The sequence below is a fragment of the Stegodyphus dumicola genome, chromosome 5 (assembly GCF_044657685.1).
Source record: "Stegodyphus dumicola isolate Sdum_Otavi_A_Nest chromosome 5, ASM4465768v1".
NCBI classification, from domain to species: Eukaryota; Metazoa; Arthropoda; class Arachnida; order Araneae; family Eresidae; genus Stegodyphus; species Stegodyphus dumicola.
This window is the reverse complement of record NC_140772.1, coordinates 8,623,530-8,646,940: the sequence shown is the minus strand read 5'-3', so window position 1 is coordinate 8,646,940 and position 23,411 is coordinate 8,623,530. Positions and strand designations below refer to the sequence as shown.

At 31.5% G+C, this 23,411-nt stretch overlaps 1 protein-coding gene across 1 annotated transcript in view; it reads left to right on the top strand.

Annotated features, from left to right (window-relative positions):
- The window catches only part of LOC118201655 (ribosomal protein S6 kinase beta-2-like), a 28,833-nt gene extending 8,087 nt beyond the window's left edge, over window positions 1–20,746 (top strand). Inside the window, exons 6-10 of the mRNA XM_085816401.1 lie at window positions 2,710–2,751; window positions 3,384–3,449; window positions 13,414–13,554; window positions 19,388–19,501; window positions 19,587–20,746. Of these exons, the coding sequence (XP_085672527.1) occupies window positions 2,710–2,751; window positions 3,384–3,449; window positions 13,414–13,554; window positions 19,388–19,501; window positions 19,587–19,772 (549 nt within the window). The 3' untranslated portion in view covers window positions 19,773–20,746. The remainder of the gene's footprint in view (window positions 1–2,709; window positions 2,752–3,383; window positions 3,450–13,413; window positions 13,555–19,387; window positions 19,502–19,586) is intronic.
- The last annotated feature ends 2,665 nt before the right edge of the window (window positions 20,747–23,411 follow it).

The following is a 23,411-nucleotide window of genomic DNA, read 5'->3' as shown; positions in this document are numbered from 1 at the left end:
CGATTACATTTTAAAATTAAAATGGATTTAATTTCAGCTCAATTAAAATTTATTTTACTTAACTTATTACTTACCTTACATTGTGTAAGAGAAGCAGAATGCAGTGTTTATATTAATATGTAAGAGACGACTGCAGCAAGGAGATGCAAATAATTTAATTGAAGAAATGCGCTTGAATGAAACAAAATTTCTGTTAGTTACTTTCGCATGACACCTCACTGATTTGATGAATTTCTAGCCCTCACTGAACTATTTATCCAAAAGCAGAACACTAATTTTTGTCAAAATATCACAGAAAAGAATCATTTGGAAGATAGGAATAGGATATCCCAGAAAAGGATCCTTGTATATATCAAACGCTGAATATATCTAATTTAATTAATTTATTAATTTTGTTGAATGATAGTTTAAAAAATCTAATTGCATGATTCTATTTTGGAGAGTAAATTTTTCATGGGTAGAATACCATAAATGTTTTTGCATGATGTATGAACTTCCCTGAAATGTTTCCTTAAACTTCCCTCAATTGGTTTAAATAATGCAATAAAAAAAGTATATTTTGTTTAAATATATGTAGGATTTACAGCATTACTAAATTAAATATCACACTTAAAAAAAGTGGTTATTTTTAACACCTTGTACAATTTTAAGATCATTTTTGTTATATAATGTTTATTGAATTTTTATCCTGCTTATTTCATTCCTTGTATTTAAATTCTTTTTTTTTTTTTTTTTTTAATAGCATCCACATTTGAAAACATGTTGATTCTTTTCTGTTAATGGGACACCACTTAGCATCAAACATAAATCTTGATGTGAAATATAAGTAATGTAACTAATAATAGCAACCCTAAAAGTACAAAAAACTTTATGAAATGTATAGTTATTTTATTCAATACAAAATCTGAGATCTGGACTCATTGCGACTCTGGCAGTTCCAGATTTTAGATCATCAATTTAAATCTAGTAAGATGATATGTAGATATTTTAAAATTAAAAGTACAAAATGATAAAATATTTAAGAGCTCTTAAAAAAATCAAATTTGCCCCCCCCCCAAAAAAAGGCTCTCAAGGTAATCGATAATTCCCACTAAATTGTTAGTTTAAATGTTTCAGAAACCTCTGTCACATTCTTCATTATTGGTAGCAATGTTTCCTAAATTTAGAACCCTATTATGAATTTCGCTGTTCTTTAGTTGATCAATTATTAGAGCATTGTTATCGCAATAGAATATTTTTTTTGTATCATTTTCATTTGTTGCAAATTTTACACATTTCTTCACATTAAATTGAAAATTTTGCTTTTTGTTTGCGATGTCTTAAAATCGTCAAATTCACAGTTACCATCATAAGGCTCAGCTAGCACTCGCTGTACACTATTGGGAATGTATCACGAGATTGGGGACTAAAGACATGTTGCTCGGCTAAATTTTGTATTGTGTATATCACACGCTGAGCAAGTTAAACCAGAATTATATTAGTTTAGTTATTTATTATACTTATATTTATATTCTGCACATACTTTTAAGGCCAAGTCCTGAATAAATAAATTTCCAGATATATTTAAAGCTTATTGGAACAAAAAAATCAGTTATCATTAATTCAAATAACACTAACTGTAATCTTTTGGTTTTATATAAATATCTTTTAAAAGATCTATTTTTTGCATATGGAGAAAATTTCTGTTGAATTTCTTCTTGTCAGTGTATTCAATGCTTCATAGCACAATTGTCTGAAATGTATAATTATTGCCAAGCATGTCAACATAAATGACTACCATTCTGTTTGGTATTCAATTATTAGTATTTGAGGGGAAAAAATTATTTTAGACTTTGTTGCATGAATCATTTCTCAGGCTGCCATGAGTTGCCACGATGATGAATGCAAAAAATAATTTTAAAAAATTCTCCAGGTTTGTGCCAGGCTTATAAGTTATTCAGTATGTGTAAAATCAGTGATGAGTTTTGGTAGAATGTCTTGATTTGAGATGCATGCCAAGCAAAAGGGCTGCTACAGAGCCAAATTATTGATCTTACAGATTTGCGTTAATAAATGATATTATTTTTTCAACAAGGAGGAGTTTTGTTTAGTGCTAAAGGGAAATTTAGGATTAGAACTCTCCACATGCTTTTTTATGAAAAAAAAAAAAAAAAAAGTGTTATGCACGCATCAAGCATTAAGCATATGCTAAAATGAGATTATCTCTCAGAACTTAATTCTCACTTTTCCCAACAACAAACAAACAAACAAACAAACAAAAATTGCTTAATGTCTGGAGGTTTGGATATTAGACCCTTCCGGAAATTGTGCATCCAGATTTTGGACTTTGCATTGTGTGTAATGAATATAGTTTAATGGGTGCTGTACCATGGCTGTGCATAATTCTTTGACTTTTCTTTTGAGTGAAAACAGATCACTGTATACACAAGGTGAATAAAACTGTTGCTTAAAAAAATATCAGAGAATTGCAGAAATTTGGTGAAGAATGGCTATCTGCATTTTAATACAAAAGCAGCTGAAAATCTAGCATGGAAAAATTACTGGATTGATGTTCATTCTTTCCTCTTGTTTTCAATGACTTTATTGCTAATGTGATGTAAATAGGCTACCAACATTTGGAACATTGACACATATTTGACAACTGGCTTCCCATTAACAGAAAAGCACAGAAATGTTACATTAGCAATAATTGTGCTGATTTTTTTCTAGCCATCCTACACAGCTAAGAATCAGAAGGCAAAAGTTGAAAAGGTAAGATTTTAATTTTAAAATATTTGTTCTGTAAAACATTTGCCATGTTCCAGGAATCTCTATGTTTAAATTTCTGAGGGAGAAGAAAAGCATTGTTAGGAGTAGTGAAAAATATAATTTAGGTTTATAAATATGTTTTATGTAATATTGCCTATATTATTACTTTAGAAAGGTCAGTAGAAATCACAAAAATGTAGTACTTTATTTCATATAGAATGTCCATTTCTTTATCTAATGCAAAGTCAGTTTCTTTGCATCTAATTAGCATTTTAATCTTTCTTTGGAAATAATTTCAAAAATTCCTGTCAGATTAATTATTTCTTTTGTTATATAAATGCTTTACAAAAAACAACAATAACAAAAAAATTGTTTTTGAACATGTATGTACTATTAAAACAACAAAACTTTTAATGCTTATTTTTCAAAAGGGTTTTTAAAAATGTTATTAAATCTAAGATAAATATGGCTAAATTAAATAAAATAGCGGTTTTTAAACTTGGTTTTAATTACACATGAACTAGAAGAATGATAACAAATATGTGTATGATATTTATGTTTCAGTTCTTCATTGTGTAAATGCGTTCATATGTTTCCTCAATATTTTTTAATGAAATACTTTTAAATTTTTGCAGATTTTAAATAAAAAATTGAGGTTTCCACGTTATGTTACAGAAGTTGCTACAGATTTGATGAGAAAGGTAAAAAGTTTTTGAAATTTTTATAATTTACTTATTATAATGAAAGGTTTCTTTCTTTAACTGTAAGTTTTCTCGTTTTAAGAAGAGATTTGGAGGAAAGCTGTTATCACTTTCATTAGTAATATACATACACTGACCAGCTGAAACATTATCACTGCCTTAACATTAAAACTGAGTGCACTGTGAGCACACATTTGCCCGAGTAATGTAGTTGACATGTGAAAAAGTGGGAATGTTATTTAATGGATGCTGGAGATATTGATGCATTATTCTGTTAACTACATGCAATGAAAAAGATGCTGATTTAAGTGACTTTGATAAATAGCCCAATTGTGATCACCCAAAAGCTAGAAAAGGTTATCTCTAAAATAGCACTGCTCTTTGATGTTTGCTTGCTGCAATTAATGTCGATGAAAAGTGGAAGGAGTCTGATGAAACATTCGTAAATTTTGATGCTATGGATGTTCATGCCAGATCAGTAAATACAGATGCCAGAGACTGCTATTTTATGATGTGAAATAAATTATTACTGGACTGAATATAATGCAGATCCAAGTACAAGTATATCTGAGCACACAGTTCATTGAACTCTGTTGGATATGGACTTGCACAGTTAATACTGTTCTCCTGTGTCTTTGTTAACCCAATATTACCAACATTTATGATAACAACCAGCCTGTGAACATCATGATTGGACCATTTGACAGTGGAAAAGAGTTGGCTCTCAGATGAATCATGATATTTTTACACCACTTAAATGGTTGTGTCAGGGTATGCAATCTTCCAGGTGAATAGTTGATCAACATGTGTATCACAGGGCATAAACAAGTTGGTGATAGGGATATTATACTTTAGGAGATATTTTGAAGGGTATTCCTAGGCTTGATAGATGTGTAAAACATGCCATGATAACTGTATACTACATGGAGAGATATGCCTCTCATGGCAGCTGTTCTTTTCCCCTAGAAATAAACTTTTTATACCAAAAAATATTTTTTTTTTGTCACAGGGCTGGAACTGGAGTAATTTAAGGAACATGCTGATGAATTTCAGTTGATGTCCTGACCTCCTAACTTGCCAACTATTAATCTTGTTGAGCACATCCTGCTAGCTTAAAGCTCTCCAACCATCATCTCATAATATACGAGATTTGTGGGAAAAATCAGATTTGCATTTGCAGCTCTTATACAGATTGTTGAACTGTCCTTGGTTACTTCCTTCCAAAAACTTGCTAAGAAATCCATGGCACAATGGGTTGCAGCTGTTTTAAATGTCAAAAATGAAGCAAAACTGTCTTAGCAGGGAGATAATAATGTTTTGGCTGATTAGAATATACTACTACTAGAACATTTTGAATAAAATATCTTATTTTTATCATCATGTTTATGGAACTGTGTTGATGGTAAAAACAAATAGATTCAATTCTAACAATAGTTCTCTTTATTATTATTTATTTGTGTATTATCCCCCTGTTCATCTAAAATTTAAACCTCGTAGAGTTCTTTGTTGAGCAAAATTTTAAGAAGTTGAATCTGACTGACGAATGAGCCACATGCAACTCTTCAGCCTTTTAAATGTGGCTCATGTTGTAACAAGTTCTGGTTTTATTCTTTAAGTATCTTTCCAACTGTATATTCAGTTATATGTATAGTATAATTTTAAATCATTTCAAACTGTATGCCACTTTTGCTACTCACTATCACTATAACGGGGGGGGGGGGAAATCGCAGTCAACCATCTCAAAAACAAGCACCTATTGTTTCAAATGATTTTGGTCTTTTTTTTTAAGGTGATTATCTTAGTAAGGTGATGTTCAAGTGCTAATGTTTGTCTCTGTTTAAAAAAAAAAAAAATAATGGTTACTTTTGAAGGTGGTTACTATAAAAGCTTCCATTAATATAGCAATAAAAGCAATATGCTATATGCATAAAAGAGTACATCATTAATATAGCAATATGCTATATTACTGATGTACCTCAGTGTTCACTGAATGGATGAATGAATATATTTAGTTGTAGCATTTGTTATAAGCAAATGTCTTTCATGATTCCTTTTACATTTAGTGAATTAACTAAATGATTCAGGTTAGCTTTTATCTCTTTATGTTGGTTCTCATTTTTGTTATATATATGTAATATTAAAAGCACAAAGGAAAAACGGAACACTGTCGATGCGTGATTAGACCCATATTGAAGAAGAATTTTGATTGCGTAGTATTTAGAGAACTTGGCAGTCGAGGCAGTTTTAATTCCGTTTTTATTTCCAATTGATATTTGTGGACACAATCACTTGGCACTCTAGTCGTGCCTTTCCACAGAAGATTTACATTTTTGATATTGTTGGGATAGAAAGCAAGCCAGCGAAATCACATCTTAGCACAGTAGCGAGCAAAAGCTGAAGTGCGTAGTTATGAAAGATGGAAGCACGCGAAGAGAAAAGTTTTGGTTTACAACGACAGTTTCAGTTCTTAATTATAGAGTGATCTAGAAATGACACAATGCAGAGAAGTTATTACGATTTTAGAATAGAGAGGAAGAATTGATGTTTATAGTTATATTATAATTCTGATTCATATATTTTTATCTTACATATTCCCCCCTTCAAAAAGAAAAAGGCGTAGTGACAGAGAAGCCTTTTTAAAGAGAAAGAGTTAAAGCACTAGCAAATGTTTAAAAAAAAAAAAAAAAAAAACACAAATTTTTGTTCTGTAAAGTATAATTTATCTGTAAAGTATAATTTTTTTAAAATAAATTTTTAACTTTTAGAGTCCTATTGAATTTTTCAGCATTTCAGTCCAAAAGTCTTTTTGTTTGAGAATTCACATAATCATAATTCTTCAGGGAAGGTTCTTGTTATTACAGAATATCACAAAATAAACTTTTACATAATCATTACTTATAATTAAATGTAATGCACATAAATATTCATGATATTAATTTTCATATTGATAAATTACATTTTGATACCATATAATAATAGGAGTAAGCTTCAGAAATTATGGCTTCACCGTTATCATCTTTCATTTACAATTCCCGATTTTACCAAACTGGAAGCCTCGCAATACTTCTAAACAAACATATCCATCAATAGGGCTGTCCTCTTGAGCTAACCAGTGTGTTCTATGCACTGGTGGCCCAGGGTGCCTAGACAGTTACTTGAAAAGGCCTCCGTTCCTTGCATTAAGGTAACTGGCCTTTGAGAACTGCATTAATACATTCCATAATAAAAAATATAATAATAATAATAATATAAAAAATTTACATGCATTCATAAAATGAGACCCTCCAACATTATCTTGCATGAAGAGGGTAAAAGGAACAACTGTACAGAGATAATTACAGGCCTCTGTTGAAGGAACCAGTACACCCTCATCATACTATACTTAACACACAATAACCCATAAATTTTAACATGCATTTACCATAATTTCATATTACTTATCTGTATTAATTTCACTTATTTTTAACATCTTTATTTTTAGAATAATTATAAAATTCGTATTCAAAATTCTCAACAAATTTTCAAAAACATAAAAACTTATCTTAATATCCTTCCCTATGAATAATTTAAATAGCTTAAAATTAGTTACTTAATTTGCTCACACATAATTATGAAAAATTAGAAAAATTAATGAACAAAAATTTTAGATTTTCTCAAAACAAATTGCAGAAATTTTAACCAATGTTGAAATGAAAACTATAGAATTTGCAGCACATTAAATAATTTAGTTCCTGAGCTAGGCTCACACGAATGTAATAATTTTTGAGCTGTTGAAAAAGCAGAAGTGCAAATAATTTTCTGTCGCACATATTTGCAAACACTAACTCAGATCGACCTTGAACCCGCTGTAATGCTGAATTCCTAAACGGTAATTCACTGATGATTTAAAGCACTTTTTTTCTAAATATTGTAGAGATCAGCGAAGCAAATTAAATATTCCTTTTTACTAGGCATTCGAACTTCTCAATTTATCGAGAGATCACTTTCAATCTGTAAACACTACGCGTGATTTTTTTTTGAAGCACTTGCACCACAGCAGAAGAATGATCTGTTATTTTTTAAACACTGAAAAAACAAATTCGATGATTCACTTCTTTCACATTATCTTGGATTTATCACAAAACGATGATTTGAAGAGCTGAATTAAATTTTCCATTGAGGTTTCAGGCTGCAGGAAACTAACCTTACCGGCTTAATTGTCATATTAAAAGCACAAGGAAAGGAAATGACGGAACACTGTAGATGCATGATTAGACCCATATCGAAGAAGAATTTTGATTGCGTAGTATTTAGAGAACTTGGCAGTCAAGGCAGTTTTAATTCCAATTGATATTTGTGGCCACAATCACTCGGCACTCTAGTCGTGCCTTTCCACAGAAGATTTACATTTTTGATATTGTTGGGATAGAAAGCAAGCCAGCGAAATCACATCTTAGCACAGTAGCAAGCAAAAGCTGAAGTGCGTAGTTATGAAAGATGGAAGCACGCGAAGAGAAAAGTTTTGGTTTACAACGACAGTTTCAGTTCTTAATTATAGAGTGATCTAGAAATGATGCAATGCAGAGAAGTTATTATGATTTTAGAATAGAGAAGAAGAATTAATGTTTATAGTTATATTATAATTCTGATTCATATACTTTTATCTTACATATATATATATATATACACTGAAGTGACAAAAGTCATGGGATAGCAATATGCAAATATACAGATGGCAGTAGTATCGCATAGAAAATGTATAAATGTGAAGTGCTTTGGCAGGGCTTTCATTTGTGTTCAAGTTATTCACGTGAAGAGGCTTTGACGTGATTATGGGCGCATGACGAGAATTAACAGACTTTGAACGTGGAATGGTAGTTGGAGCTAGATGCATGGGTCATTCCATTTCGGATATCGTTAGAGAATTCAACATTCCGAGATCCACAGTGTCAAGAGTGTGCCGAGAGTATCTAATTTCAGGCATAACATCCCACCATGGACAGCACAGTGTCCGACCACCTGCACTTAACGACCGAGACCAGCAACATCTGCGTAGAGTTGTTAATGTTAACAGACAAGCAGCACTGCGTCAAATAACCGCAGAAATCAATGTGGGACGTACGAGGGACGTGTCCGATAGGATACTGTGGCGAAATTTGTCTTCCTTGGGCTATGCCCAAGTGCCTTTACTCGAGTCTTACTCGACTCTTACTTACTCGACTCGAGTGCCTTTACTACTGACAGCACGACATCGCCTGTAGCGACTCTCGTGGGCTTGTGAGCATATCGGTTGGTCCCTAAACGAATGGAAAACCGTGGCTTGGTCAGATGAGTCATGATTTCAGTTGGTAAGAGCTGATGGTAGGGTTCAAGTGTGGCGCAGACTCCACGAAGCCATGGACCCAAGTTGTCAACAAGGCACTGTTCAAGCTGGTGGTAGTTGCATAATGGTCTGGGCTGTTTTTACATGGCATGGACTCGGTCCTCTGGTGCAACTGAACCAATCATTGACTGGAAATGGATACCTTCAGCTACTTGGAGATCACTTACAGCCATTCATGGACTTCACGTACTCAAACAATGATGGGATTTTTATGGATGACAGTTCACCATGTCACCGGGCTACAATTGTTCGCGATTGGTTAGAAGAACATTCTGGTCAATTCCAGCGAATGATCTGGCCACCTAGATCGCCCGACATGAATCCCATCGAACATTTATGGGACATTATCGAGAGGTCAGTTCGTGCCCAAAACCCTGCACCGTCAACACTTTCACAATTATGGGCATCTATATAGGCAGCATGGCTCAATATTCCTGCAGGGGACTTCCAAGGACTTGTTGAGTCCATGCCACATCAAGTTGCTGCACTTCGCTGGGCAAAAGGAGGACCCACAAAATATTAGGAGGTATCCCATGACTTTTGTCACTTCAGTGTATATATATAATGTTGTATGATCTTAAATTCACTTAGTGCAAAATCAAGTTATTCTACTACTTGCGCAATAGCTGCAAAGTAAGTTAATAATAATTTATTTACTAAAGAAATATTGATTATATTATCTCCTAAGATTAATTTTAGTAGAATTATCTAAAACGAGTGAATCCATAGTTAGTAAGTTTAATTTCAAAAATTGTTTTAAAGTAACTTGAATGTAAATTGTTAAAATCATGTTCATGGTTAGACTAGTTCAACTTTTGCAGTCTGGAATTTACACTAATATTATGGTCGAGGATTTACGTTAATATATTGAGTTTGGACTTTTTCTTTATTCTGCTATTGCCAGCTTCCTTCCTTTTGCTCTGTGGGCCTTCCTGAAATCAAAATTCCTAAATCAAAAGAATTAGCAAATGTTGAGGTCAACAAAGTATCTGTATTTTCAGATGAAATTATCAGCCAGCTTTGGAAAGTGATTAAGTGTTTGCTCAGAGGCATGCTTTTGATAGTTATGTCCACTTGGAGATGATTGAATTTGTCTTTCTGAATGTATTAATTGCCACTCAAATTGCAAATTGCTTAGTGATGCAGATTGCTATATCGACGAGCCTGGGTTCAAATCCTGCGCAAGGCGTGGATATTTGTCAGCGCATATTATATGTGTGGCAATGGAACACTCAAAATACACTACAAGCTCAAAGCCCTCATGAAAGACTGATTTTAGGGAAACAGAAAATGAAGATCCTCGAACTACCCTTAGGGAATTCTCCCTCAAAATTTGGAGACCTGTACCTGTCTCACTTCTACCTGTACCTGGTTGTACTAATCATTTGACAATGTCTGTCGTTATTTCAGGGTTGCTACACTACCTGGAAAAAGTCAGGGAATTCGAAAATTGGCCAAAAATGTCAGGGAAAAAATCAGGAACTTTTAAATATTTTAGTCAAAATCTGGAAATGTCGGGGAATTTCATACTGCGATCCCCAAAAAAGTGATTTTCGTGTCAATCACTTTTTTGGGGACACATCAGGACACGATATCTTTCTTGGCATACCATGTATCACATGTGCGTCATTCGGACAGCTGGCGTGTAGCCAATTTTCATAGAGCCAATCAGATTGTCTTTAAGAAAGACAAAGCGAGTTTCCAGTATCTTTGATTTCCAGTAACTTCGAAAATCCAGAGATTCCCATGTGCAGTGCATGTTGAATGTAAAAGTAAATTCACTTCCCCCCAATTCTCGTATATAAAACAAAATCCTTATTTGTCATTTTGCAGAAAAATAAAATAAAAAAATCATCGGTCATCTAGGCTAACCGTTTACTATATACATGTGTGATATTTTGGTAGTCATGAAGCTTGGCATCAGAGTTCAGACATGGCTTTTTAAAGAGTGGTAATGGATATCCAAAGACGACTCAAATTGATTTAGCTTTTAATTATCCATTTTTATTTAATCCAATTAGCAAATCATTTTCCTTTTATATGAAACTCTCTAAATTCCATATCTATAGTGATTTTAACTAAGTATGATTGAATTTAAACTTTATGCATCATCACTAATTCTAACAAAGGAAGGAAAGATGGATAGGGCAGTGCAGAGTCTTGTAGCAGCAATATTAGGAAGCAGTCTGTCATACTCAGTATTTATAGTAGTGATTATGTAATAGGCTAGCAAATTCTAGAAGGTACTGGTCTAAAGAAAAGATGCTGAATTGCAGAAAGTTAATTAAAGGTTGCTGGTTCCCAAAGAGCAAAGCCATCATATTTTTTATATTTTACACACGTATATATATATTCACTGAAATACCATCGATTTTTGTAATTCAGTTTTTAATCTTTAAGTAATTAACTTTATAATAATGCCCTTTGTACCATTTAATGTGACTTCTTCCCTCTAAATTTATTTATTATTAGTTAGTAATACTTTTAAATTTCGGGCAATTTTCTCTTGCATACTTGTGAAACTAATTTCACCAGTAATATGACATGCCATCACGAAATTTAGTTCACATTTTTACTTCCTTGTACGAAGTAAAAAGGAAGTATTGTAATCGCGAAAAGTTTCAGGCAGCATATTTCAACGAAAATATCCATTTTGACCGCTATCGAATGCAATTTAACGATGTTTTTGCGTCATATCTGTACGTAAGGACAGAATAAAATACTCTTTTCCTTCAAAAAAATTATAAAACTCCTTTAAAATTAATTCTGAAGAGAATTTTTCGTGGCGTCTGTACGAACGTATCTCGCATAACTCAAAAACGAGTAGCCTCAGAACGTTGAAATTTTGTATATAGTACTGCTATAACATGTAGATATGCACCTCGTATTTTGGTTGCAATCAGCAGCACCAAACGTATATAAATATATTTTTATATATATCCACTCTATTACCCGGCTCGGTAATCTCAGTTTCTTTACTCTTATATGTTTGTAAATTGTACATTTTTTGCTTTAAAAATGATTGAATTATGTTGTTCTTATCTTCCGGTTAAGGTTTTTATGCCTTTCATAATTCTTTAAGCAATATTTGTACAATTATCAACAATTTTAAAGCTGTTTAAAAGCGGTTAAGTTTTAAACAACACGGTGGACATATTTGTTTACATTTGAAACAGCAGAATTGTAGATTTGTTGCCAATCTAGAAAGACTAAGCTTCGCAACAACAAAAATAACGTCTTCATTTATTATTGCGAATTAAATCATGCTTAATCTTTTCTGGAATTTTTTCGAGGAAATAAGTGTTTAAGATTTACTTCGTAATTTTTAATACAGATATTTTGAGTTTTTATGTATTTTTGCCTTGTCGCGAAGTGAGAACTAAATTAATTGAATGAGAAATACTAAATCGTCTGTGAAAAAACTGTTTTTTTTTTTTTTTTTTTTCCTCTGTTTTGTTTGCTTAATTTCTTTCATACATTGTTCTAGCTTTATTATAGTATTTGAATAGAACACGTGGCAACAATAAGATAATTCTTCAAATGATATAAATTTTGTGCATTCAGAGTGTCGTTATAGTAAACAAATATAGTGAATTTTAAAGAGTGCATTTATTCTATTGTGGTTTATGCGCTGTCGACGAAGTAGATTTAATTCAATCCAATCAATTTAAATGAAATTGAAGAAAAAAATGCGTATAATTTAATATTCCGTACAAGGAAGTCATGTGGTGTACACATCAGATTTTTTTTACTTAAGATGCTGGTAAATAAATATAAAATACTTGAATGTTTTTAAAAATAACATTAAATAGATTTTTTTTCCTTTAGCTGCAAAATGTCTGCAGCAAAGACATTTTTAAATCCCGATGGGCAGATTATAATCTCAATCCTCTGAGGATTAGACAACTCCTATTTAGGGATTATGTATATAAGTCTAAAAGTATATATATTAAGTAACTGGCAAATGTTTGCGTTTTCAAGTGGTACCATAAATAATTTGCCCTCAGCACAGCCAATGCATATTACGTGGATAGCCTGGAAAAGTCAAGAAATTTCATTCTTTTGTTTCAGTGGCAACCCTGTTATTTGTATTTGATCAAACAATGTAATTCAGATGCGGATTAATAAAAGAATATTGTACAGTGTGATAAGTTTAGATTTATTAGGAGCCATTTCATTGAAGTCTGAAACTGAAATCATGAGTTAATATTTTTATTGATGATTGAATATTCATGAAGTTTGTTTTGAAAATAAGCAGCTAATGCCACAAAGAACATCATATTTAGAATATATTTTCATTTTATAATCTGCTTTTTTATTAATCATTACTGCCTCAATAAAATTGGTCCTTGTTCAGTCAACATTTATTAATTAATTTGTTTTGCATGACAAATTTTAAAAGGTTCAACTTATATAATAAAACAAATGTATTATACATGCTGTAATGACTAAATTTTGCTGTTAATTTTACATATGTTGATTAATTATAGTGTCAGATGTATTTACCCAGAAAAAAAATATTACAGAATGTTAAAAATATTCCCTTTCATCATAATGATAAAAGTTATTTTAAACTTTTGTATTTCTGTATTATATTTTTAGCTGCTTAAGCATCCATATATGAAGAGACTTGGGAGTGGTCCTGAAGATGCTGAAGAGATCAAACGCCATCAGTTCTTCAGCCATGTAAATTGGGATGATGTTCTTGCCAAAAGAGTGCAACCTCTCTTTGAACGACCAGTGGTAAGCATTGCTTAAATCTATAAGACCTGCATATTCTAAAATATACAGGCTCTTTTCTAATTAGCCGGACACATATTGGGGTGGGAGAACGACAATGGTGAGAATAAATTTTCACTAGTGTTGCAGTCCTATGAAAATGGTGCAATAGTGTAAACAAACACCAAATAAAATTAGGTTTTCATGATGGCCATTGCTATCTAAAACAACATATACAAATGGCCATAATCATATCATCATAATAATAATCAGTCATAAATAATACCACATTACAAAATAACACTGAGAAACGATAAGTCATCAATTGGCCAAATTTATGTAAAGATGCAATTCTCCCGCTCCCGCCAAAATTCTGGAAAACAAAAATTGTTTATCTTTTTAAATACAGATTATTTGTTGGTGTTTTGTGCTGGTAAATTATGTTATCAAGGGTCATTTATTACAAAAGTAACAGTTACAAAAAGATCTAAAGGATTTATAAATCTGAGTTTGCCAAATTATATGCCAAACTAACCATACCTGGCATTTTATTGTTTGTGACCAGCTAGCAAGAAAATACATATACACAGTGTTACTTTTTGATAATACATCATTACAGTAAAAGCTCGACTATCTGGAAAGCACGGAAAATGCCGAAATTTGGATATGGGAAAAATTCGAATAATTTAGCACACGAAAATTACTATTCGAAGTAGAAAAGCCAAATAAACGGGGGAGAAAAAAGAAGGATTCCTATAAAATTATAAAGAGTCATTTTATTTGTTATCAACTTAAATATCAAATTTCTACATTTAGATTATGTGAGATTTTGAAAGAAAGGGATTTCAGACATAAACATCAAAGTAAAAACATCATATTCAATTACAATACTCCATCAACTGTGAAATTTAGCAGAGATCTCACCAAACTAGTCATTCCAGCAGAAGTTTGAAGGAACAGATAACTCTTTATTTAGTTAATCAACATATGCAAGTTATAGACATAACATATAAAAAGCTTAAATTGCTTGCCATAATTTTTCACCACATTACACAGCCAGTGCTTATCCATTTAAGTCACATTTTTCTTGATGCCAGGATCCCATAAACTTGAAAATACTCAACTACATACTATTCTGTTGAAGAAAAGTCCCAAGTGTTAGTTATTTTTTTCAAAATGCACTTGAAAAACTCATAAATAGCAGTTAGCTTATATCATTTTATACAAAAATTAAACTGACTTATCAAGAATTACTCAGGCTTATGATACAGACAATGCGTTACATCAAATAACATTAACGGTGCTAAATGGCTCTGTTCGGCAACAGTTTTCATTTGATTCAAATCGTTGTCCTATGTGCACTTTATAACAAAGTTACAAGTATCTTTTTTTCTTTGTGCCTAATTTTATGTAGGCATCCAGAAAGTAAGTTTCCCTATTTAAAAAAAATAGAACTCTCACTTTCAGGAACATATTTATTGGCAACAAGTACAGCAATGTTTCAGCTATTTTCAACAAAGTCACCACCAGAATTTAGACAGTTGTCTTATCATAGGATCAACTTTTGTATCCCTCTGTCGCAGAACTCTGTAGTCTGTGAATGGAACCAGTGTGTGACAGATGTCTTCAGCTCTTCGTTGTTGCCAAAATGCTGACCATAGGACAGGAATTTCTTGAGGTGCAAGAAAATGTGAAAATTGCTGGGAGCAAGATCAGGGCTGTATGGTGGATGATTAAACAACTCCCAGCAAAATTCCATAAAAACAGCTGCTGTGCGTCGAGCTCTGTATGTGGACGAGCAATGTAATGGAGGAGCACAACACCTGCAGTAAGCATTCCACGCCTCTTGTTTTGAATGGCACGTCGCAATTTGCGCAGTGTTTCATAGTAACGGTCAGCATTTACTGTTTCACCATGTGGAAGGAACTCAATGAGCAGAATATCCTACCTGTCCCAGAACACTGTGCACATCACTTTCTGTTCCGACAGCATCTGTTTGAATTTCCTCCTGACTGGAGATCCACTGTGCCGCCAGTGCATTGACTGCTGCTTGGTTTCCGGGGTGAAATGCGAAATTCAAGTCTCATCGCCCGTGACGATCTTGTTGAAATGTCTAGGAACTTGTCGCCGTCATCATGATACCGTTGCAGAAATGTCAGTGCTTCTCCTAAGTGTTCAATTTTGTGTTCAAGTGTCAGGTTTTTTGGCACCCACCTGGCACATAATTGTTTGAACAGCAGGTGCTTAGCTACAATCTCGTGCAACAAGGATCATGATATCTGCGGAAAATGGCTGCTCAGCTCCGTAACCGGGAAGTGACAATTCTCCATCACGCACTGCCGCTCAAGCTCAACAAGATCATCATTTATGAGGGACGGTCGCCCACTGCGTTCTTCATCATAGGCACTTCGACGATTTTCCAAAAACTGCCTACACCAGTTACACACCATCTGCTTACTCATAATGTTCGGCCCATAGACCTCACAGAGCTGGCGATGAATTGTAATTGGTGTAATGCTTTGTGCATTCAAGAACTTTATCACCAACTGAGCCTCTCAGGTGGTGGGAGAAGGAATAAGAGCTTCCATTTCGGACCACTGCTACCATGCTACGGGCATGAGGTGGGACCTATCCGACCGACTGGCATTTGATTGATACGTCATAGATCTGTTACGCATGCACAGTTAACACAGCTAATTACGTTTACTTTAAAGGGGAAAACATCAGGAAACTTACTTTCTGGATGTGCCTCATATATTGAAAAGATGTTTATAAAATTCGAAATACAGTACAAAGTCCGTAATCCGGACTCATCAGGACTTCGGCGATTCCGGATTAGGGGTTTTTCCGGATTATAGATCATCAATTTAAATCTGGTAAGGTGGCATGCAGAAATTATACAGTTAAAAATATGAAACCGTAATTTATGAAATAAAGAGCAATTATGATCTAAAGGGTATCAAAATTTACAAAAAAAAAAAAAAAAAAAAAAAAGCTTAATATTTATTTGTTTACTTCATTTCTTTCAATGTAAGTTGTTTAAGTTGCTTCATTTTTTTGTGCTAGTACTTTCTCTTTAGTTCTATAAACAGACATAATTTCTTGTTCAGTTACAAAATTCCACTGTTTCAAGTCCTGTAATTGCTGTGTCGAGAATTCTGACTAACTTGTCAATCGAAATTTTTTCATTTTCAGTAACCTCTCTGTCACTTTCTTCACTATCGGAAGCACGCATGCGTAGTGGATGTGCGCATTAAACACGCGTGCGTAAATGCATTACGTAAGTTTGTGGCTTTGAGGTCTGGATTATAGATCATTCCGGATAATGGACGTCTGAATTACGGACTTTATACTGTACAGAGTGCATAATTTTGATATCAGTGTACATTTTCAGTTTCCCAAATTCCTTTATTTATACTTCATTGCAGATTTTCATACATATTGCTGTGTAGAATCATTATATAGGACCTCTTTAGTAGCTGCATTATTAGTCAATGGCGAGAATTAATTATATAGAGTAGACCATTTATTATCTTAAGTCTAGCTATGAAGTTTTCTTATAATGAATATGGAAGTTATATTGTTTCTTTTGTTCAAATTTATTTCTAGAATCAAGAGTAAATATATATTTTCCTTACATGCATTTTGTTATGTAAGTGATAGTGTCTGATCTTTTTTAATTTAAGGCTGTTGATCGCAAAAAATGACATTACCTCTCATTTTAGTGTAAAAGGAAAAAAATTTAAAAAGGAAAAAAATTTACATTACCTCTCATTTTAGTGTAACTGAAGAGAAGGTGGGTGTTTATTACAATCTGAGTGTACAAGAAAATACTGTTGAGCATCTGGTAATATCACAGTAATGTGACAACATTTGAGAAAATAAGGCCAAAGTAATCACTTGATCACTACTCTCAAAGAAAGTTTAAAAGCTTTAAATTTTAACGTCAAAGATTTATTAGTGTTTTGACATCATTTACTGCATTTTCATGCACTTCTACAAAAAAGATTTAATAAGAAAACTAGATTTTAAATTTTATTAAAACTTAAATAAAAATACTTGAAGCGTATTTGTGTTTAGGAGGCGAAATTAAATTTAAAAAAGGCTTATTTCACTTCTTTATTCAGTTATGGCAAATTCTTGAAATTCGAGAAAAACATTGCTTATGAATGTTATAATTTATAATGAATTTTGCTGTAACTTCTAAACAAGAGCCAAGCTTAGAAATAAAATGCATATTCATACTCAGGCGAGATTTTGTACAAAGAATTTATTTCATCTCTGTAGCAGGAAAGAAGGGGATTTGTAGATCAGTGATATTAATCTTTATTTTATTTCATTTTTATTTCTTTAAATGATCTGTTTATTGTGTACTGGTTTATAATCCCATTTAGCTATGCAACATTAATAATTATTTTAGGAAAAAATTTGAGTGATTTCACTAAACTATTTTGTCATCTTATTCTTAGTGCGTAATGAATAGAACAGTAAAACACACCTACAGTCCAAGTCTACAGTTTAACATTCAGTTTGATTAGATTAACATGCCATATTTTTTCTGTTATGTATTTCTTCTTCTTCTGTGATTGACAAGCTCTATAAATTTCATTTTGCGCAATATGAAATAAATGTTCATAATATAAAAGCACGTTTTAAAATTTTTCTAAATTTTTAAAAATTTTTTTAAGTGTTTTGTATTTAAGTGTAACACTTTTTTAAAGTTTTATGCTACTTATTTCATTACTATCTACTTTCTTCAGGCAATTCTTTCTCTGAAAAAAATTTTTTTGGCAATTTTTTTCTATATTTTCCCTATATGGGATTTAGCATTTAAAGGTGGTTGCCATGATAAAAGTTTGATGAATTTTTTGAATTGCAGATTTATATTCTTTGCTATAGGTGATTTAATTGAAAATGAAATACTAAGTAATAAAATTAGTGTTGACAGTAATCTGCATAATTGATTTGTTTCTATTTTTTACAAAAGTCTTTGGTCATCTAAAAGTATAGGTTTATAAAATGGTTTTGGGTTAATAAAGATGGAATGTTTATCGTATTGAGGTAAATGAATCTTATAATCTTATTGAGAATGACTTTCTTTGAATGTATTTATTATTATTATCATAATAATAGTTGAGTGATTTCACTCAACTATTTTGTCATCTTATTCTTAGTGCGTAATGAATAGAACAGTAAAACACACCTACAGTCCAAGTCTACAGTTTAACATTCAGTTTGATTAGATTAACATGCCATATTTTTTCTGTTATGTATTTCTTCTTCTTCTGTGATTGACAAGCTCTATAAATTTCATTTTGTGCAATATGAAATAAATGTTCATAATATAAAAGCACGTTTTAAAATTTTTCTAAAATTTTAAAAATTTTTTTAAGTGTTTTGTATTTAAGTGTAACACTTTTTTAAAGTTTTATGCTACTTATTTCATTACTATCTACTTTCTTCAGGCAATTCTTTCTCTGAAAAAAATTTTTTTGGCAATTTTTTCTATATTTTCCCTATATGGGATTTAGCATTTAAAGGTGGTTGCCATGATAAAAGTTTGATGAATTTTTTGAATTGAAGATTTATATTCTTTGCTATAGGTGATTTAATTGAAAATGAAATACTAAGTAATAAAATTAGTGTTGACAGTAATCTGCATAATTGATTTGTTTCTATTTTTTACAAAAGTCTTTGGTCATCTAAAAGTATAGGTTTATAAAATGGTTTTGGGTTAATAAAGATGGAATGTTTATCGTATTGAGGTAAATGAATCTTATAATCTTATTGAGAATGACTTTCTTTGAATGTATTTATTATTATTATCATAATTCAGATTTTAATTTTTTCCATTTAGCTGAGTGATGATGATGTGTCACAATTTGATAAATTTACAAACATGGCTGCAGATGTCCCAGACATAGCTACAGATGACTGTTCTCTAACTGACAGTCAAAAACATGTATTTTCTGTAAGTAATTGTTTTACGATTTGCACATAATATTTGTAGGCAATCAAGATTTTTGTAAATTAATTTCAGATTTTTGTATTTTCAGGGTTTTTCCTTTTCACGGCACTCATTTTCAGATGACAGGCAAAATGAACCTAATTTTTCATCATTAGTTTTAGAGAACAAGTACAGTATACTTGATTTATCAGTGGCATCTTCATCTAAGAGAAAACACGAGTCATCTTCAAGGCACTGCAAACTGCCACAATATTGTTCAGTTCAGTGCTTTTAATATTATGTAGCTGTAAATCTCTTATTATCAGAGACTTTTACTGTGTTTACTGTTTTTAAAACTCTAATTAATTCTCTTATCTGTAAATCAACATCAATATATCTACCTGCCTTAAACTTGTTATCCATGCCATTTTCAACTCTATATTAATTTTTGCAAGGTAAAACAAAAAGGAATTGTGTGAATGAACCAATAATAATAATATATTTGCTAAACTGTTAATATATTAATAACACTTTATATTAGTAACTTTTAATTATTTATTCATAAATACAGTATTGCATAGCTGTCAATTCTCGCAATATTTCAACTCATCTCCCGGTCTCCCAGTACATCACAGAATCTCCTGGTTTTTAACTTTTAGTTTTAGCAATGAAAATATTTTTCAACAACACAATTAAATGGTGCTAATGAAATTAATTTGTGCAAGTAAAATATGCACAGTTTTAAGTTTAATTTTGAAATGATTCGAAATTTTCATAATTTTAGTTTCATTCTCCAGCCTTGGTGATCTACAACAAAATTTTTGCATTAAATTTGATTTGATCCAAATTGTCTTAATTTATAGTAAACATGTGTAGAATCTTATATGAAGATTCAATCAAATGTTTAATCAGTAACTATTTCTGTTTAATTTTGTTTAACATAAATATAAATTATATTAATAAAAATATCTATACAATAGCTTCAACCGAAAAAAAGCTTTAAATATGACCAATTACAGCCAGACTGGTTACAACAGAGTCTGCTGTATGATAAAGGCAGAGTGTAATGTTCCAAGATGTTTTATATTTTTGTACTATGTAAACAACTCAGGAATTTTTTATACATTTCTGTGATCAATAATATTGCTTATTTCTGTGATAATCCATTTTTGTCCTGTGATAATCTATTTTTGTATATTTCTGTGATCACCTGTCCCTTGAAATATAACAATGTGCTTTTATATTAATAAACTTTTCTTTTCTTTAAAATGTTTCTATTTTTTAAGATTTTAATAAATAAATGTTTTTAATGTAAAGCCATATGTGGTTAAATGAGTTTTAATAATGTAAATTTTGATCTTCAGTGTAAAGGAACAACATGCTGTGAAACACATCTTTCCCATATCTCATTAATAATCATTGATGGATAAAGTAGATATCAGTGGTTTATAGTCTTAAACACTTGCAGTGAGAGAGCAAGCAAACATCATTAAATTTCAACCTACAACAGTCATCGGATTTTTTACCCCTCTATATGTATTCTTTAGTTTTAAAATAAGCATCTGAAGATCACATTTACCATCCTCACATTCACACATAACATGCTGTCATCATCCATCTGCTGAAATACATTTCCCACTGCATAAAAGAGAATAGTTCAAATTATCCTTTATCCAAAACCTCTCTGAACTGAAATAAAATGTAAAGAGTAAATTAAGAGACTTGAATTCTTTCAGTGCCAAATATTACCTACATTAAGATAAGAGCTAACTAGGTGAAAATATTACCTAATTTTAATGTAACGAAGTGTAATACACTGGTATCCAAAATTAAAATTACAAATACATTTTGGCAATAGTTCAAAATAGGTAGAACTAATAGTTTTAAACGGATATGATATATAATTTGAAGAGCATTAAATGTAATACAAGTACATAATGATTGTTAAAAGGTTAAAAAGTTTTTTAAGAAGTGAAAGTAATCAATTTTTAAGTTTATGAAATTTGTTTACAGAATTGTGTTTGGAAATTAAAATCACAATTTTTAAGATTATGTATTAAGATGAAGAATCACTGGCAGGCTCGATGTTGGTCTGTCTCAATTGAAGGATGCTTGATAGTTATATGTGTCTCAAATTGTTGGCCAACTCTCAAATAGAGGTCACTCAATAGTTATAAGTGTCTTGAATAGTTGGCCAGTCTCAGGCTTCTTGATAGTTAAGAGTGTCTTTACTGATGGTATTCAGGTTATGGTATCAGTTCTAAACTATTCTTACTATCACTAGAGGGCATGTTAAAGAGCCACAACTCCTACAGAGAATTGAATTATAAAGATATAATGGTCACAGAGTTTTCTTAGAAACTTGCGGCTGTGTCTCAAATAATAGTATCCAGAGAGACTGTATTCAAATACCTAGCAGAGCGGTACCTTTAAACATAGTGTCCAGCAGTATGTCTTCCCCTTAAGCGATTGTATAAAACAGCCCATCTTTTCTCATACCATTCTTAGCCACAGCTAGATTGTCCTCTACTGTGAAGGGTCAAGGTTTGATACACAGAGTGATTCTCAATTAATCTTTGTCTAGTGAGAGCTGGGACCTGCTATCAACAAATGAATGTATCCTTTCATTTGGAAACTAGACTCTCCCTTTCTGGACTAAGAGAAGTTATATTATGTGTTTAAATTTGTGATGTAAAAATATTCATTCATGTATTAAGAAAAGCAAAAATAATTTTATTTCTTACATATGTAAGTTTCTTTTGCTTTTGTTTTCTGCACATTTTAAAAGAACCTGAAATTCACTAAGTGGGGATAGAGAGATTAAAAAAAACTTTTTTCTTTTTAGTGTTTCTGTTTTGGGCAATTAAATGTTAAAAACAAGTATAGCATTGGAAACAAAAACGTAAAATGTAATACATTTGTGTACCTCTCCAGCTGAAGTTAGTTTTTGGAATAAAACGAACATTTTTGGGAATACCTTTTCAGCAATATTGTTGTATTGATAATTTTGGGAAAAAGATATTGCATATTTATTTATTATTATACTTTAAGCTAGTGAGCCAGTGACCAATTAGTGGAGTTGGGAGAAAATATATGATGAAAGCTAAAAGTACTGTCATTTAACTGTATGAATATTTACTACCATATCCACCAAAAAAATTCTATGCTCTAAAAATTTTAGATTGCCTTAAAAAAGATTTTTCATTTAAAATTTTTTTTAAATTACAGTGTTTGTCTTCATAATCAGATTTCAATTTAAAAACTTGAATTCATTTTAAACCAAGTATTACAAGACCTAATAACTTCAGAATTAAATTTCTAAAAATTCAAGGTGCAAAATAAAATCATTTATTGAAAGCATGCTATTGAAAATTGTTATGACAAATAGTACAAATAAGGTACAATATTACTCTGTCATGGAGACGTGCATTTATTTAATAAAAAAAATTACAGCATAATCATTTAATTGTAGCTGTGCTCTTTTTTTTCTTATTGGATTGCTTGTGTATGATATTTGTAATAAATATTCCTTCCATATGGATGTAGTATAACAATTTCTATATTCCCATTATTCTAGTGAATGTATTGTATGCTTAAGTGATGCAACTAAAAATTAAAAATAAATAAATATTCCCATTATTTGAAATTTATATAGTAAGAATACCTTCAATAATGTCTTTAGATGTTAATTAGCTGTGCAATTTTTCTTTTCTTTCTTTCTTTCTTTCTTTTTCTTTTTCTTTCTTTTTTTTTTTTTTTTTTTTTAACTAGATTAGCTAGTTTACAAGCCTACAATAAATACTTCCCACAAGTGAGGTGATAATATTTTCTGTTTTGCCAGACATGAAATTTGCATAGAGAAAACAATAACATTTTCTTTTGAATCTTGAAAGAGTAGAATATGTTTAGCAACTAATAAAAGCATGAAATAAAT